Source organism: Notolepis coatsorum, assembly GCF_963971535.1.
Source record: "Notolepis coatsorum genome assembly, contig: SUPER_6_unloc_1, whole genome shotgun sequence".
Lineage (NCBI taxonomy): Eukaryota > Metazoa > Chordata > Actinopteri > Aulopiformes > Paralepididae > Notolepis > Notolepis coatsorum.
In genome coordinates this window covers 316,461-333,381 of record NW_028174883.1, presented here as the reverse complement: position 1 = coordinate 333,381, position 16,921 = coordinate 316,461, and the positions used below count along the sequence as shown (strand labels likewise).

At 45.3% G+C, this 16,921-nt stretch overlaps 1 protein-coding gene across 1 annotated transcript in view; it reads left to right on the top strand.

The window, feature by feature from the left end:
• LOC311231266 (protein transport protein Sec61 subunit alpha-like) overlaps positions 1 to 16,707 on the top strand; it is a 29,116-nt gene extending 12,409 nt beyond the window's left edge. The window contains 6 exon segments of the mRNA XM_084338264.1: positions 1,972 to 2,132; positions 4,365 to 4,562; positions 6,964 to 7,155; positions 7,265 to 7,341; positions 16,507 to 16,604; positions 16,607 to 16,707. Coding sequence (XP_084194390.1) covers positions 1,972 to 2,132; positions 4,365 to 4,562; positions 6,964 to 7,155; positions 7,265 to 7,341; positions 16,507 to 16,604; positions 16,607 to 16,692 — 812 coding nt within the window. The 3' untranslated portion in view covers positions 16,693 to 16,707.
• The last annotated feature ends 214 nt before the right edge of the window (positions 16,708 to 16,921 follow it).

The following is a 16,921-nucleotide window of genomic DNA, read 5'->3' as shown; positions in this document are numbered from 1 at the left end:
ACTTGTGACGGAGACAGACTTTCAACCTTCATTTGGGAAAAATAAATAATATGTTTAATAATAAGTAAGACAACAGTTCCGTTTAACGAATTCCATATAAATCTACAGTTTATTATCCGTGGCCGTCAGATAGACGGCCAGTGTCAGTTGGTATGATGACCTGGCTGGACGTTATACTTGGCACAAGACCCACATCCAGCCCGAAACATATCGCTGAGTCTTTCGAAGATGAGACCCATCAGAAGGCATCACCAGCACCGCCTCCGGCTCGCAGTCACACACACACACACACACACACGCACACACACACACACACACACACGTGCGCACACACGTTAGGGCTCGTAGTCACGCACACACATTTCCACTCTATTGTGTCCAATAGACAAGCGCCCTTTTCGACCATGTGACATTGTTCAGAAAGTTTGGTGCACTTGACAAATTGCAATGTGAATGCAGACCGAACCAAATGAAGAATGCAACAATGTTGCAACTTCACCCCCCGAATCGCACCGAGTCACCAAAACTATATGTGAAAGCGCCCTTACACTGCTCAGTGAGGTGAGAGCTGCTCTGTGGAGCTAACCTGCTCTGTGGAACTAACCTGCTCAGTGGAGCTAACCTGTGGAGCTAACCTGCTCTGTGGAGCTAACCTGCTCTGTGGAACTAACCTGTGGAGCTAACCTGCTCTGTGGAGCTAACCTGTGGAGCTAACCTGCTCTGTGGAGCTAACCTGCTCAGTGGAACTAACCTGCTCAGTGGAACTAACCTGTGGAGCTAACCTGCTCTGTGGAGCTAACCTGCTCTGTGGAACTAACCTGTGGAGCTAACCTGCTCTGTGGAGCTAACCTGCTCTGTGGAACTAACCTGCTCAGTGGAGCTAACCTGTGGAGCTAACCTGCTCTGTGGAGCTAACCTGCTCAGTGGAGCTAACCTGCTCAGTGGAGCTAACCTGCTCTGTGGAGCTAACCTGCTCTGTGGAGCTAACCTGCTCTGTGGAGCAAACCTGCTCAGTGGAGCTAACCTGTGGAGCTAACCTGCTCTGTGGAGCTAACCTGCTCTGTGGAGCTAACCTGCTCTGTGGAGCTAACCTGTGGAGCTAACCTGCTCTGTGGAGCTAACCTGCTCTGTGGAGCTAACCTGTGGAGCTAACCTGCTCTGTGGAACTAACCTGCTCTGTGGAGCTAACCTGCTCTGTGGAGCTAACCTGTGGAGCTAACCTGCTCTGTGGAGCTAACCTGCTCTGTGGAGCTAACCTGTGGAGCTAACCTGTGGAGCTACCTGCTCTGTGGAGCTAACCTGCTCTGTGGAGCTAACCTGTGGAGCTAACCTGTGGAGCTAACCTGCTCTGTGGAGCTAACCTGTGGAGCTAACCTGCTCTGTGGAGCTAACCTGCTCTGTGGAGCTAACCTGTGGAGCTAACCTGCTCTGTGGAGCTAACCTGTGGAGCTAACCTGCTCTGTGGAGCTAACCTGTGGAGCTAACCTGCTCTGTGGAGCTAACCTGTGGAGCTAACCACACCAAGTCCCTGTGTCAGTCCCTGTGACACGGGAGGGTCATCAAAGAGAAGCCGCCTAGTCTCTCGCTCCTCGGTCCACAAAGGACTTCCCACCACAGTTAGGAGGCGAAACCCGACCAATCTTTTGCCGTCGACTAAAAACACACTTCTTCAATCCATATCTGAAATGAATTTAAAAAGAAAACTGCCTTACTGTCTTATACTATCATGCACTCTACCTACTATACTAATATGTTTTTTTACATTTTGTAATAAAAAAAAAATAACAATAAAAAAAGAAATTACCATTTATGTCTCAACACTGCAGCACCCAGGTTCCAGCACTGGTTGATGAACATTGTTACTCGGCTGCAAGAGTCGTACCCTTCCTGCTGACTTGTCGTACAGAACCTGTAAATGTCTTTGGATATAAAGGTGTTCAGCTAAATGATGTAAAACGTGTGCTTCTCCAGGTACTGAGTTTGAGGGGGCCATCATCGCCCTGTTCCACCTGCTGGCGACGCGCTCGGACAAGGTGCGCGCCCTGAGAGAGGCCTTCTACCGACAGAACCTGCCCAACCTGATGAACCTCATCGCCACCGTCTTCGTGTTCGGGGTGGTCATATACTTCCAGGTCAGCCCAACACACACCCTGGAGGACACGTATCCATTTCAACCCTGGCTTGCACTGAACCATTTCTTATTTTTTTTATTTTTATTTTTATGTGTGGACGGCCCGTGTTGTAAAGTCAGTTTAAATCACTTGGAGTGTGAATGTGATGACCACCAGAAAATACTCAACTCTACTTTAACTATGAACACAACACTAACTTACCATCTTTAGATAATAAAGTACTCAACCTCTACTGTCTTTAACTATGAATGAACACAACACTCTAACTTACCATCTTTAGATAATAAAGTACTCAACCTCTACTGTCTTTAACTATGAATGAACACAACACACTAACTTACCATCTTTAGATAATAAAGTACTCAACCTCTACTGTCTTTAACTATGAATGAACACAACACTCTAACTTACCATCTTTAGATAATAAAGTACTCAACCTCTACTGTCTTTAACTATGAATGAACACAACACTCTAACTAACCATCTTTAGATAATAAAGTACTCAACCTCTACTGTCTTTAACTATGAATGAACACAACACTCTAAACTTACCATCTTTAGATAATAAAGTACTCAACCTCTACTGTCTTTAACTATGAATGAACACAACACTCTAACTTACCATCTTTAGATAATAAAGTACTCAACCTCTACTGCAGGGCAGTACAGTGCGATATATATGTTGCACGTGCGACACTGACGTCAGTCTGTGCGATGAAAGGATTGACTTCAATAGCACTGGTGCGATGGCCCGCTATCCACTTGGTACTTGTAGTCTTGTGCGATTAAATACAATGTCCCTTCTGCGTAAAACTCCATATATCAAACACCAAATCCCATAATCCCTAGCGAACAATATCCCCGCGAGTTGCGAGCAGTGACTCATATCCGCTCGGCTCAGCTCACAACACAGCAGGTGACTGCAGGACTCGTCTCAGCAGCGTTTGGAACGCGGACATTGAAACAGAGCTAGTAGATAGTGTTGTCGCAACCCAAAACAAATCCCTGCTGTTTTATTCGGCAACGGGTCAAATGCATATAACATGCTTTGCAATCCTCGCGTCATAAAGTCCGAAATGAACGTTACGTTAGCATGAGCTAACAACAAGCTGTTCATAGCCATATTTATATATAGAGAGAACAGCAGACGGGCAGAGAGGAGGGGGCAGACATTCTCCCTTCTCTGTGTGTGTGTGTGTTTGGAAAGATCACATGAAGTCAGACGAGTATATTATATTGATAGTAAATGTACTGAGGGTGGACAGATAATGTTGATATTTAAACATACAAAATAAATGTATTCATGATCATGCAACATAAAACGGTTGCGTGTTGCGAGTTCCAAAACATTTAACTTAAAGTTTAAAGCTCAATATATCAAAACGTGGCACTTTACAGTGAACAGGAGGTCTATGTGTATTAAAAACAATAGATTGTTTTTCCTTTAAAAGTCTGGAAGAGGTCAAAAATAAAAATGTCAAATGATATTTCCGTTGCCTTTTTTGAGTTGATCTAAATGTTACTGATTGTGTTAAATCGGCTTATGTTATGATATCGTCTCATATCGATTGCAGGCACCTGCATCGTATCATATCGTGGCATATATCAGCAAATATCGTATTGTTGTCCAAAGAATCTATATCGTATCGTATCGTGATGAAACTGGTGATTCCCACCCCTAGTAGAGTCCATACACCCAACACCAAATCCCATAATTCCTTACACGTAGCGTGTCTGGCTGTGTGACGTCAACTTGTCAGCATAAAATGACAGCCAAACATGGCACTGCAACTAAATAACACAAATACAATAGGCACATTTGTGACTGTTACAAATATAACACATTTTATACTTGTGCTACAAGATTTTGGCCTGTGCTACAAAACGATCAACCTCTGTAGCACCAGTGCTATGTGCAAAAAAAGTTAACGTACAGCCCTGCTCTACTGTCTTTAACTATGAATGAACACAACACTCTAAACTTACCATCTTTTAGATAAGAAAGTTTGAAAGTGAGTTATATGTTTCTTGAGGTACTGGATGATTTATGAATATGGTTCAACTGTGTTTATGATTTGAGATCAAAAGGAAACATCAACTCACTGTTTGCCTGTCTCTCCAGTAGCGGAGATTAAAACCCTTTCACTGCCACACGACAGCCGGTTCACCCGCGGACTCTGAATAGATAACGTTATTGTTTATTATTCCCGTCATCCTCTCTTCCATCCCCAGGGCTTCCGGGTGGACCTGCCCATCAAGTCGGCTCGCTACCGCGGCCAGTACAACACCTACCCCATCAAGCTGTTCTACACCTCCAACATCCCTATCATCCTGCAGAGCGCCCTGGTGTCCAACCTCTACGTCATCTCCCAGATGCTCTCCACGCGCTTCAGCGGCAACTTCCTGGTCAACCTGCTGGGCACCTGGTCTGTGAGTACGCTGCCTGAGTCACAGCTCCACCACGTCCAATCACAGCTCCCCCACGTCCAATCACAGCTCCTCCACGTCCAATCACAGCTCCACCACGTCCAATCACAGCTCCTCCACGTCCAATCACAGCTCCCCCACGTCCAATCACAGCTCCACCACGTCCAATCACAGCTCCCCCACGTCCAATCACAGCTCCCCCACGTCCAATCACAGCTCCCCCACGTCCAATCACAGCTCCCCCACGTCCAATCACAGCTCCCCCACGTCCAATCACAGCTCCCCCACGTCCAATCACAGCTCCCCCACGTCCAATCACAGCTCCCCCACGTCCAATCACAGCTCCCCCACGTCCAATCACAGCTCCATCACGTCCAATCACAGCTCCTCCACGTCCAATCACAGCTCCTCCACGTCCAATCACAGCTCCTCCACGTCCAATCACAGCTCCATCACGTCCAATCACAGCTCCATCACGTCCAATCACAGCTCCTCCACGTCCAATCACAGCTCCATCATGTCCAATCACAGCTCCTCCACGTCCAATCACAGCTCCTCCACGTCCAATCACAGCTCCCCCACGTCCAATCACAGCTCCCCCACGTCCAATCACAGCTCCCCCACGTCCAATCACAGCTCCCCCACGTCCAATCACAGCTCCCCCACGTCCAATCACAGCTCCCCCACGTCCAATCACAGCTCCCCCACGTCCAATCACAGCTCCCCCACGTCCAATCACAGCTCCCCCACGTCCAATCACAGCTCCCCCACGTCCAATCACAGCTCCCCCACGTCCAATCACAGCTCCCCCACGTCCAATCACAGCTCCCCCACGTCCAATCACTGCTCCCCCACGTCCAATCACTGCTCCCCCACGTCCAATCACAGCTCCTCCACGTCCAATCACAGCTCCTCCACGTCCAATCACAGCTCCATCACGTCCAATCACACCTCCACGTCCAATCACAGCTCTATTTTGGTTTAAAGATACAGTCTGGGATTTACTGTACTAGTCTGGGGGTGAGGTTATCGGCATTCTATCCTTCTATGATTCAAAGGTTTTAAAATTGTATTTATTCATTGTGATATGTTTTCAACTTTCTACAGAACTATAGAACTCCCTAAATCCTACAGATTGCCAAATAGAAAGACGCAAACAAAGCCTTTTAACATGAAGGTTAATAAGGAATCTAGAATCTAATCTATGGCATTGCCGAGGTAATCATGATGAATCGAGAACCCATTTAAGCTTTACGCCTTTATGGACTTTCTTAACTTTCTTAACCTGGCATAACTGAAATGATGATGTTGTTTTTATTTTTTTATTTTTTTTGATCTTTTTCCCCCTCCATTTTCCTCCGATTTTCTCCCATCCCAATGTTAGTCGTATGCCAATTCCCAGTCCCTTCCTGGTCGCTGCGCACTTACCCCCCACAGTCAGATCATCTGGGAGAGTGGAGGCTATCACGTGCTTCCTCCGACACACGTCCAGCCAATCACCGCTTCTTTTCACCTGGCAGCGCGGATCCTCCCTGAGAGGGCGTAGCGTGTGGAAGGATCACACTATCCCCCTCAAGTCCTATCCGCGCTTAGCAGGCGCCCCGACCGAACTGTAGGAGTCGCTGTTTACAACGACCCGGACCCACCCCGCCAGCTTCTCCCACCCTCTAATACAGCCAATTGTATTAGTGCAGACGGCCAGCCAAGCTGGTGACAACCCCGGAGCTGTGAGCTGGATTCGAACAGGCGAATCCAGCTCACAGCTCCGGGGTTGGTGACGAACACAATCTCCACTCGGCCACCTAACCGCCCTGATGTTGTTGTTTTCTAATGTTTACAAACATTGTAAATTAGGGATGTCCCGATCACATTTTTTGCTCCCAATCCGATCCCGATCATGTGATTTTGAGTATCTACCGATGCCGATCTTTCCCGATCCGATCAAATTTTTATATTTTTTTAACATTTTTTTTCGTCCCAATTTCTCACATTACATTCACCCTGAATGTTGACGTTATCCAGGTGAAAAGTTTACTTCATTCAAGCGCGGGCATTGCAATCCTTGACATAAATCATTTGATGTATAATTAAATCAAAGGAAATGCGTTTGTTTTGGCAAAATTCTTCTACTCTGTGTGACAATAAATAAATGAATGATGATATGCAATTTAAAAGCAAAACTAAGGCCTCAGTATGAGTTTAAGACGTGAACATGGTCATGACCCCCCTCACCGTGTGTGTGTGTGTGTGTGTGTGTGTGTGTGTGTGTGTGTGTGTGTGTGTGTGTGTGTGTGTGTGTGTGTGTGTGTGTGTGTGTGTGTGTGTGTGTGTGTGTGTGTGTGTGTGTGTGTGTGTGTGTGTGTGTGTGTGTGTGTGTGTGTGTGTGTGTGTGTGTGTGTTGCAGGACGCCACCAGCAGCGGGCCGGCGCGAGCCTACCCGGTGGGCGGCCTCTGCTACTTCCTGTCGCCGCCGGAGTCGTTTGGCAACGTGCTGGACGACCCGGTACACGCCTGCATCTACATCGTCTTCATGCTGGGCTCCTGCGCCTTCTTCTCCAAGACCTGGATCGAGGTGTCGGGCTCCTCGGCCAAAGACGTGAGAAGACGTGTTTCATTATTATATACAACGTGTCAACGAGGAGGTTCTTTATTATTTACACGACGCTCCTGATGATGATCTGATGAGTTCCTAACGTCTCCTGCAGGTGGCCAAGCAGCTGAAGGAGCAGCAGATGGTGATGAGGGGCCACCGGGAGACGAGCATGGTACACGAGCTGAACAGGTACGAGACACCTCTGGTGACAGACAGTGGCCCCCCCCGCAGGTCAGACCATGAGGCCCCGCCCACTCCCCTAAATCAATAATAAAGTGAGAAAAATGTTGAGACGCATATTCAGTTGCAAAAAGGTGTCCCACGGTCTCCTCTATGGCCGTGAATATTTCCACGCGGATCGGAATCACGGCGCGCCCGTGGGACACTTTTCCGTTTCGGCGAGTTTATTCCACGCTTTCGGCTTTCCTTTTCTAAGCATTTTCGGGGCTACATGTGAATGAGTAAAAGTTGCGGGACGCCCAGATGTACCCACGGTAGAAAGCTCGCGTGGAGCCCATAATAGGCTCACTTAATACAGCATTTTTAAAATCACGCGAAATTTTCAGGGTCGCAAACCGACCTCTTTCCCTCGTTTTCGATGATGGAAGTGATTTAGGAAAAGCTTCGGCACGCCGAGAGGTACCCGTGGATTTAATCTCGCGAGGATCGGGGCAATATTCGGCCCGTGGGAGCACTCGCGAACCATGTACTAAAAAATCTAAGAGGATGGTCTACAGTGGGGGGTGCGGGGGCCTCCGCTACGCCACTGGTGACAGAGACACCTCCATGGTGTTGAGCTGAACAGGTACAAGATACACCTCCATGTTGTTGAGCTGAACAGGTACAAGAGACACCTCCATGTTGTTGAGCTGAACAGGTACAAGATACACCTCCATGTTGTTGAGCTGAACAGGTACAAGAGACACCTCCATGGTGTTGAGCTGAACAGGTACAAGATACACCTCCATGTTGTTGAGCTGAACAGGTACAAGATACACCTCCATGGTGTTGAGCTGAACAGGTACAAGATACACCTCCATGTTGTTGAGCTGAACAGGTACAAGAGACACCTCCATGTTGTTGAGCTGAACAGGTACAAGAGACACCTCTGGTGACAAGTCAAGTACATTTTATTTATATAGCACATTTCCAGGCAGCGGCAGCTGGCACCAAAGTGCCTCACAGGCAGGTTGAGAAAAAAAAAAAAAAAAAAATAATAAAATTAAATAAAATTTCAAACACAGTAAAACAGTGAAAGTAATAAGAACAGGTAGGACACAGTAAAACAAAGAGGATAGAAGGGCCAGGGGTCTAGTGGTGATTAAGTGGGGGGGGGGGGCGAAGGCCAGGGAGAACAGGTAGGTTTTAAAAGTGATTCAAAAGCCTGCACGGTCTGGGCGGCCCGTACGTTGAGGGGGAGGCTGCTCCACAGTCTAGGCGCTGCGGTGGAGAAGGCTCTGTCTCCCCTAGTCTTGAGCCTAGTTCTAGGCACCACCAGTAGCAGCTGGTCAGCTGATCTGAGGGATCGGTGGGGGGTGTGGCGGTGCAGGAGTTCGGACTAAATGGCACGCCAGCCGTGCCATTTAGTGATTTAAAAACATTTAGGGCGAACAGGCAGCCAGTGGAGCGAGGCCAGAACTGGGCTGATGTGCTCATGTTTTTTTGTTTTGGTGAGGAGGCGCGTGGCTGCGTTCTGCACCAGTTGTAGGTGGCGAAGCAGGGATTTGTCTATGCCCGTGTAAAGGGCATTGCAGTGGTCGAGACGAGTGGTGACAAAGGCATGTATCACTGTCTCTAGGTTTCTTTGGGAGAGGTATGCCTTTGTCTTCGCCAGGAGTCTGAGGTGGTAAAAACAGTTTTTGACTACGGCGCTGACCTGTTTGTCGAATTTAAAATTGCTGTCGAAGATGACCCCGAGGTTCCTGACAGAGGTGGAGAGGTTTGGACCCAGGGGACCAAGTGCGTCGATGAGGGGGGCCGGGGGGGCACTATTAAAAACAATTACCTCTGTTTTCCCTTCGTTTAGTGTCAGGGAGTTTTCAGACATCCAGCACTTGATCTCTGCCAGGCAGTCAAGTAGTGGTTTTATTGATGTTCTCCCTTGGGTGGGTTTTAGGGGGAGGTAAACCTGCACGTCATCGGCGAAGCAATGGAAAGAGATGTTGTGTTTTGCCAAGATCTGGCCTAGGGGGAGTATGTATAGGAGGAAGAGAGTGGGACCCAATATCGAGCCTTGGGGCACCCCGCAGGTGAGGGGGGCCACAGAGGAAGTGAAGTCACCAAGTTGGACAGAGAAGGTCCTATTGCTTAGGTAGGACCGGAACCAGTCTAAGACTGGGCCCCTAAGGCCTACGTGATGCTCGAGGCGAGGTAAGAGGATGTGGTGATCTACCGTATCAAAGGCGGCTGTGAGGTCAAGGAGGACTAGTAGGGATGAGTTACCTGCATCAGCAGCTGAAATCAGGTCATTTAAGACACGGAGGAGGGCCGTTTCAGTGCTGTGTCGTGGTTTAAAGCCAGATTGGAATTTATCATGGATGTTGTTGTGTTCAAGGAATGATTTATTTTTGTAGCTGTATGTAGACTATGCGCTCCAGGATTTTTGATAAAAATGGTAATTGTGAGATGGGTCTAAAATTGGCGAAGACAGAGGGATCGAGGTTGGGCTTCTTTATCCGGGGCTGGACCACAGCATGCTTGAAGGCAGCCGGGACACATCCAGTGCTGAGGCAGGCGTTTAGTAGAGGTAATAATGTGAGGAGGACAGGGTCAGGTACTTCCTTTAGGATGCGCGAGGGGAGTGCGTCTGAGGGGCAATTTGTTGGTCGCAGGTGTTTAATGGCATCGGAAAGGGAGACCGGGGCAAACTGGTCAAAAACAGCAGGCAGTTGGGGGAGGGGGGGGGGGGGGGGCAAGGGGGAGAGAGATCTGAGGGCAGAGACTTTGCTGATGAAGAAATGTTGGAAGCCTTCACATAGAGCTAATGAAGGTACGACAGAGGGAGTGGCACAGGGGTTGGTGAGGGAGTTTAGGACTTTGAACAAGGCCTGGGGTTTATTGGAATTTTTTGTGACTAGGTTGGAAATGTAAGTTGTTTTTGCAATTTTGACAGCCGGTACAGAGAGACCTCCATGGTGTTGAGCTGAACAGGTACAAGATACTTCTGGTTACATTGAAGACATCTTTTTTATTTTATTTAACCTTTATTTATCCAGGCAAGCAATTAAGAACAAATTCTTATATACAAAAGCAGCCTGTCCAAAAGGCAAAGGCCTTTTATGGGAAGGGGGGGGGGGGTGGGAGGCTGTAACAAAAACAAGGTTATGTACATGCATACAAGTAAATAACATACAAAATGACAGTAGCAATAGTATACAAGGACAACAATAAATAAGGGATATAACATATATTCGATGTTCTACCAGTAATTAATTCATAATTAATTGCATTTATATAGCGCTTTTCTGTTTTTCTAGACACTCAAAGCGCTTTTTACAATGTAGGGTGGGAATTGCCTCCTTCACCACCACTGGCAGCACCCAACCGTGGGCTACGCAGGCTCAATGGCTGCCATACACTGGCACCAGGCACACATCACACTACACACTGACTACCATACACTGGCACCAGGCACACATCACACTACACACTGACTACCATACACTGGCACCAGGCACACATCACACTACACAATGACTACCATACACTGGCACCAGGCACACATCACACTACACACTGACTACCATACACTGGCACCAGGCACACATCACACTACACACTGACTACCATACACTGGCACCAGACACACATCACACTACACACTGACTACCATACACACTGGCACCAGGCACACATCACACTACACACTGACTACCATACACTGGCACCAGGCACACATCACACTACACACTGACTACCATACACTGGCACCAGGCACACATCGCACTACACACTGACTACCATACACTGGCACCAGGCACACATCACACTACACACTGACTACCATACACTGGCACCAGGCACACATCACACTACACACTGACTACCATACACTGGCACCAGGCACACATCACACTACACACTGACTACCATACACTGGCACCAGGCACACATCACACTACACACTGACTACCATACACTGGCACCAGGCACACATCACACTACACACTGACTACCATACACTGGCACCAGGCACACATCACACTACACACTGACTACCATACACTGGCACCAGGCACACATCACACTACACACTGACTACCATACACTGGCACCAGACACACATCACACTACACACTGACTACCATACACTGGCACCAGGCACACATCACACTACACACTGACTACCATACACTGGCACCAGGCACACATCACACTACACAATGACAGGGAGACGGGGATTGATATCAGCCCATTAAGGGGAAGGGATGATTAGATGGCCTTGATGTCAGAGACCTGATTGGGAATTTGGCCAGGAACGTCGGGGAACCCCCTACTCTTTACGATAGGCGTCCTGGGTTCTTTAACGACCGAATTCAGTCAGGACCTCGGTTTAGCGTCTCATCCGAATGACTGATGAGTATATCTAAAACCGAACATAACCGGGACTGTACTGTTACCATTAAGTGGATGGGAAAGTGAATGTTCACAGGGGTGTGTAGTTTCAAGTTCAAGTTTCAAGTTTCTTTATTAGTTGTCATACAGAAATACAGAATACTTTTGTATGAAATGCTTCTTTCTGTTTTGCTCCAGAGAGTGTGCTAGATAAAATATATAAGTATGAAATAAGTATAATAAGTATAAAATAGAAAGTCAAGTACGTAAACAAGTGTAAACAAAACAAAAAAGTTCAAGTATTGGGTATATGTTGATGAAATACATTCTCGTCATCAATCAATGGATTCAAAAAGACATCAAATGCAGACATTTCGAAGTGGAAAAAGATGTAACTTGGTAGATGAGAATTTTTTTCTACTTTCCATTATTATATATAATAAATGTTTGCACTAAACATTATACCTTTGTCTTTTTGCCATTTTATTATAAAACCAGAGACAAGCGCTTCTCTATCGGTCCATCCTACATTAAGCACAACCAGTGCGTCTATCTGTGGCCCGTTCTGTGGAGCGGACTGGACTATTGAGAAACTATAGGACTTTTCCATTGGTTCTCCCAGTCCACATGACCATTTCTAGCATTTCCATTGGCTATAGTGACAGACATAGATATATGATAAATGGATGGATACAGCGGATTAGATGCAGTCCAGAGAAAACAACCAATCTAGATATTTCAAGATTCTATTGTTTACTTCTGCGCACTGACGGAGAGATACACTCAATTTTGAGATGACAATCTAAGTGAGTCTTTATCACAAACGGATCCAAAGATATTTAATGTTTTGCAAAACATGTCTAGTGTTGCGCCCGGCTTTAGAGGGTTAAAAGCCAAATTGTATTTTTTATTTAGTTAATGATGTCTCGTTGTAATTCTTATATACCTAATCTATCACGTCTTCTTGAAGCGGATTCAGCTTTTTTTGTTCCGATTTGACGTCAGTTTAATTGCATCGTTACTGTTCACACGTGTGGTACCGTCACAGTCATAATAAGTAAAGATAACGTTTGAATGAGTTTAATTTCATACCACACTGCTTGTTTTCCGCACGTCGCGGCACGTTGCTCTCGTCTGTCCCCACCGGGCTGCATTTTTCGCCGATCATCCAATACATTGTTTGAAAGTTAAATTTGCTGCCTTTCGATCGTCATCACACTCAACCTATTCCGTGCTTCGGGTCTTGAGTTACAAGACGAAATATCCGGTGAGCTTCATTTGACGAGCCGTTCTGACGAGTGGCCACGTTTCAGCACCAGGCGCTGTCCACCGACATTATTCATGTTGAGCAAGCGCCCGTTGCACCTCGCTGCCTATACCGGTTATTCACCGTCATGCTCTCAACATGGATACCACAACGTATAATAAGCATTCTTTAGGTGGTGGTCGTTTCTCTGTTTGGACATTATAGCTTAAATATAGCCTAGCCTATAGTCGGTCTGATGTGTGTATATATATATATATATATATATATATATATATATATATATATATATATATATATATATATATATATATATATAAAAATAAAAATGTATCATATTCTCAAAATAATCTTGACAGGCCAGATATTATTGCTGGCGGGCCAATTTTGGCCCGTGGCCCGCCTATTGCCGACCACTGATCTAGGCTCTGTTATCCATAGTGTCTGAACTCTGATACCAATACTCAATGTATACCTGCCTACTGCCTTTACTGTCTACACCTGCCTTACACTGTAATCATAATAAATAATCATAACTACCCACCTCAAACTATAGTCTACCCATATAACTCTGTATGATGGCATGTACACTAATGCTATATATACCATATATATATATTTATTCACATCTGTCTGAATATACCTGCATATAATCCGTTTTACATACCTGTATTATATCTGTATATATCCCTACCCACTCTTACTAGTTATACCGCTTGCCAGTATGACTTACTGTATCACTGTACTGAATATTATAACATTGTACATGCATCTGATGTAGTAGTCCTCATTTATATATTTTATATCCAGTTTAATCACCTGTACATTGTATAGGGATGACGCACCGATCCGACTCTTTCAGTCCCGATACCGATACCTGGGCTTTGGGTATCGGCCGATACCCATTGTTCAATTAATAAACTGTTCGCCTCACTGTGTGGAAGAGACTGGGATCATTCTTTTGTGCAAGAAGGCAACATCAGGCTTGACTTAAAACATTACTTTCCTAACTTAGTGAAACAAAATGTAACAAATTAATACATAGATATAAATGTACTGAATTGTTATTTATTATTTTATTTATTATTATATATATATATATATTTTTTTTATACCCGGTCCAGCTATTTTAGTCATATCGGGCCGATATCAATATCTGATCGGTGCATCCCTAATATCACTATTGCACTTTCCTGTTACATTTGCACTTTTTTTTTTTTTTTTTTATCTTTATTTCGAACATGCAATGAATACAAACAAACAATAACAAAACACAACTCAATCTACATTTTCGAAAAGGAGTAGGAAGAAGTATACACTTATTTAATCCTACCCCTTTTCCACTACTCAAATGAGTGTACTATTTTAAAACATAAAAAAAAAAAAAAAAAAATATATATATGCAAAACAAAAACTAAAAAACTATATGTAAAACATGAAAGAAATAAAATAAAAATGTAAACACCCGTGAATATCAAGTCCCTTCCTCATCCCTGTACCTTGTGAACATCATTTCCTTATACATCAGTTTGAATTGTCTCATGTTTGGACATTGCTTTAGCACCACATTTAGACTGTTCCAACTCTGGTTGGAAGCCAAACGTATATTGGTTGTACTGTACTTGTGCTGCATGATGACAATACATTTGATTCTAACAACAAGTGGAGCTATATAAACCTTCTACCTTGAGAAACACCTAATGATAAAAAAAAAAGGAAAACAGAGGCATAAATGCGTCCGGAACCAGCCGTGTCTTAATAATAATAATAATAATAATAATAATATTATTATGAATAAGTGTGTCTGACGTGTTCTCTGTGTCTGTCCCCAGGTAGATCATTAACCCTTTCACTGCCACGCGACGGCCGGTTAACCCTTTCACTGTGACAATACAGAAGGTTAGCCCTTTACTATCACACAACCGCGGAGCTAATGATGCTAATGGTGGAGCATCGCCGTCGGTTGTGTGGCAGTGAAAGGGTTAAACCCTTTGATCGCCAGGGTTAAATTCATAATTTACCATCCCACGCCAGCCCTATTTAACATGGAGAAGTTCCCCTTCTTTGCAGGGCTATAACTTTTTAAATTCTATTGCTAAATTGACATTATTATGGCCCATTCAACGTCCTATATCTATTGTTCAGGGTGTAGCAACGTTAAACTTTTTCATTCACATATTCATACTAAAATACGGTCTAAAGTATAAGTATGTTTTTATCGTTTTCTGCAGCTTTCTCCAGAACGTAATTTATAGCCCCAAATGCATTATATTGATGATGAAATACAGTTTGATAGGAATATGCGCGAGATAAAAAATTTCAAATGGACGTACTTCTAGAAGTTACTAAGTATGATCTGATGATGACCGGATGGGGGGGGGGGGGGGGGGTGTTTATAATTCCGTGGCCAACGTTATATGATTTCGATCACAGATTTTTGAAATATTGATATCAAAGACGCTGTCCAGCGTCTTTGGCAGAATAAGCATGGCGGGGAAAGACGTGTCCCAGCGTTTTTGGCGATCAAAGGGTTAATAAGTGCGTCTGTTCTCTGTCTCTGTCTCCAGGTAGATCATTAATAAGTGCGTCTGTCTCTCTGTCTCCAGGTAGATCATTACTAAGTGTGTCTTTCTCCAGGTATTAATAAGTGTGTCTGTTCTCCGTCTCTATGTCTCCAGGTAGATCATTAATAAGTGCGTCTGTTCTCCGTCTCTCTGTCTCCAGGTAGATCATTAATAAGTGCGTCTGTCTCTCTGTCTCCAGGTAGATCATTACTAAGTGTGTCTTTCTCCAGGTATTAATAAGTGTGTCTGTTCTCCGTCTCTCTGTCTCCAGGTAGATCATTAATAAGTGTGTCTGTCTCCAGGTATTAATAAGTGCGTCTGTTCTCCGTCTCTCTGTCTCCAGGTAGATCATTAATAAGTGTGTGTCTCCAGGTAGATCATTAATAAGTGTGTCTGTCCTCCGTCTCTCTGTCTCCAGGTAGATCATTAATAAGTGCGTCTGTCTCCAGGTAGATCATTAATAAGTGCGTCTGTCTCCAGGTAGATCATTAATAAGTGCGTCTGTCTCCAGGTAGATCATTAATAAGTGTGTCTGTCTCCAGGTAGATCATTAATAAGTGTGTCTGTCTCCAGGTAGATCATTAATAAGTGCGTCTGTTCTCCGTCTCTATGTCTCCAGGTAGATCATAATAAGTGCGTCTGTTCTCCGTCTCTATGTCTCCAGGTAGATCATTAATAAGTGCGTCTGTTCTCCCGTCTCTATGTCTCCAGGTAGATCATTAATAAGTGTGTCTGTCTCCAGGTAGATCATTAATAAGTGCGTCTGTTCTCCGTCTCTATGTCTCCAGGTAGATCATTAATAAGTGCGTCTGTTCTCCGTCTCTATGTCTCCAGGTAGATCATTAATAAGTGCGTCTGTTCTCCGTCTCTATGTCTCCAGGTAGATCATTAATAAGTGCGTCTGTCCTCCGTCCCTCTGTCTCCAGGTAGATCATTAATAAGTGCGTCTGTCCTCCGTCTCTCCGTCTCCAGGTACATCCCCACGGCCGCAGCGTTCGGGGGCCTGTGTATAGGCGGGCTGTCTGTCATGGCTGACTTCCTGGGTGCCATCGGCTCCGGGACCGGCATCCTGCTGCCGTGACCATCATCTACCAGTACTTTGAGATCTTTGTGAAGGAGCAGAGTGAAGTGGGCAGCATGGGAGCCTTGCTGTTCTAAATAGCACCCCCCCCCTGTTCTAGAGACCCCCCCCCCCCTGCTCTTCTAAAGAACCCCCCCCCCCCCCCCCCCCCCAACACACAGTACCACACAGACACAACATAGGCTCTCCTCAAATTCATTTAAAAATATTTTTTTTGCATTGTATAAAATGTGCACAATCAAATACAGATTGCACCTGGGACGTGTCCTCTTTTCTCTGTCCCCCTGGTGTCCTCTTAGGAGGGGG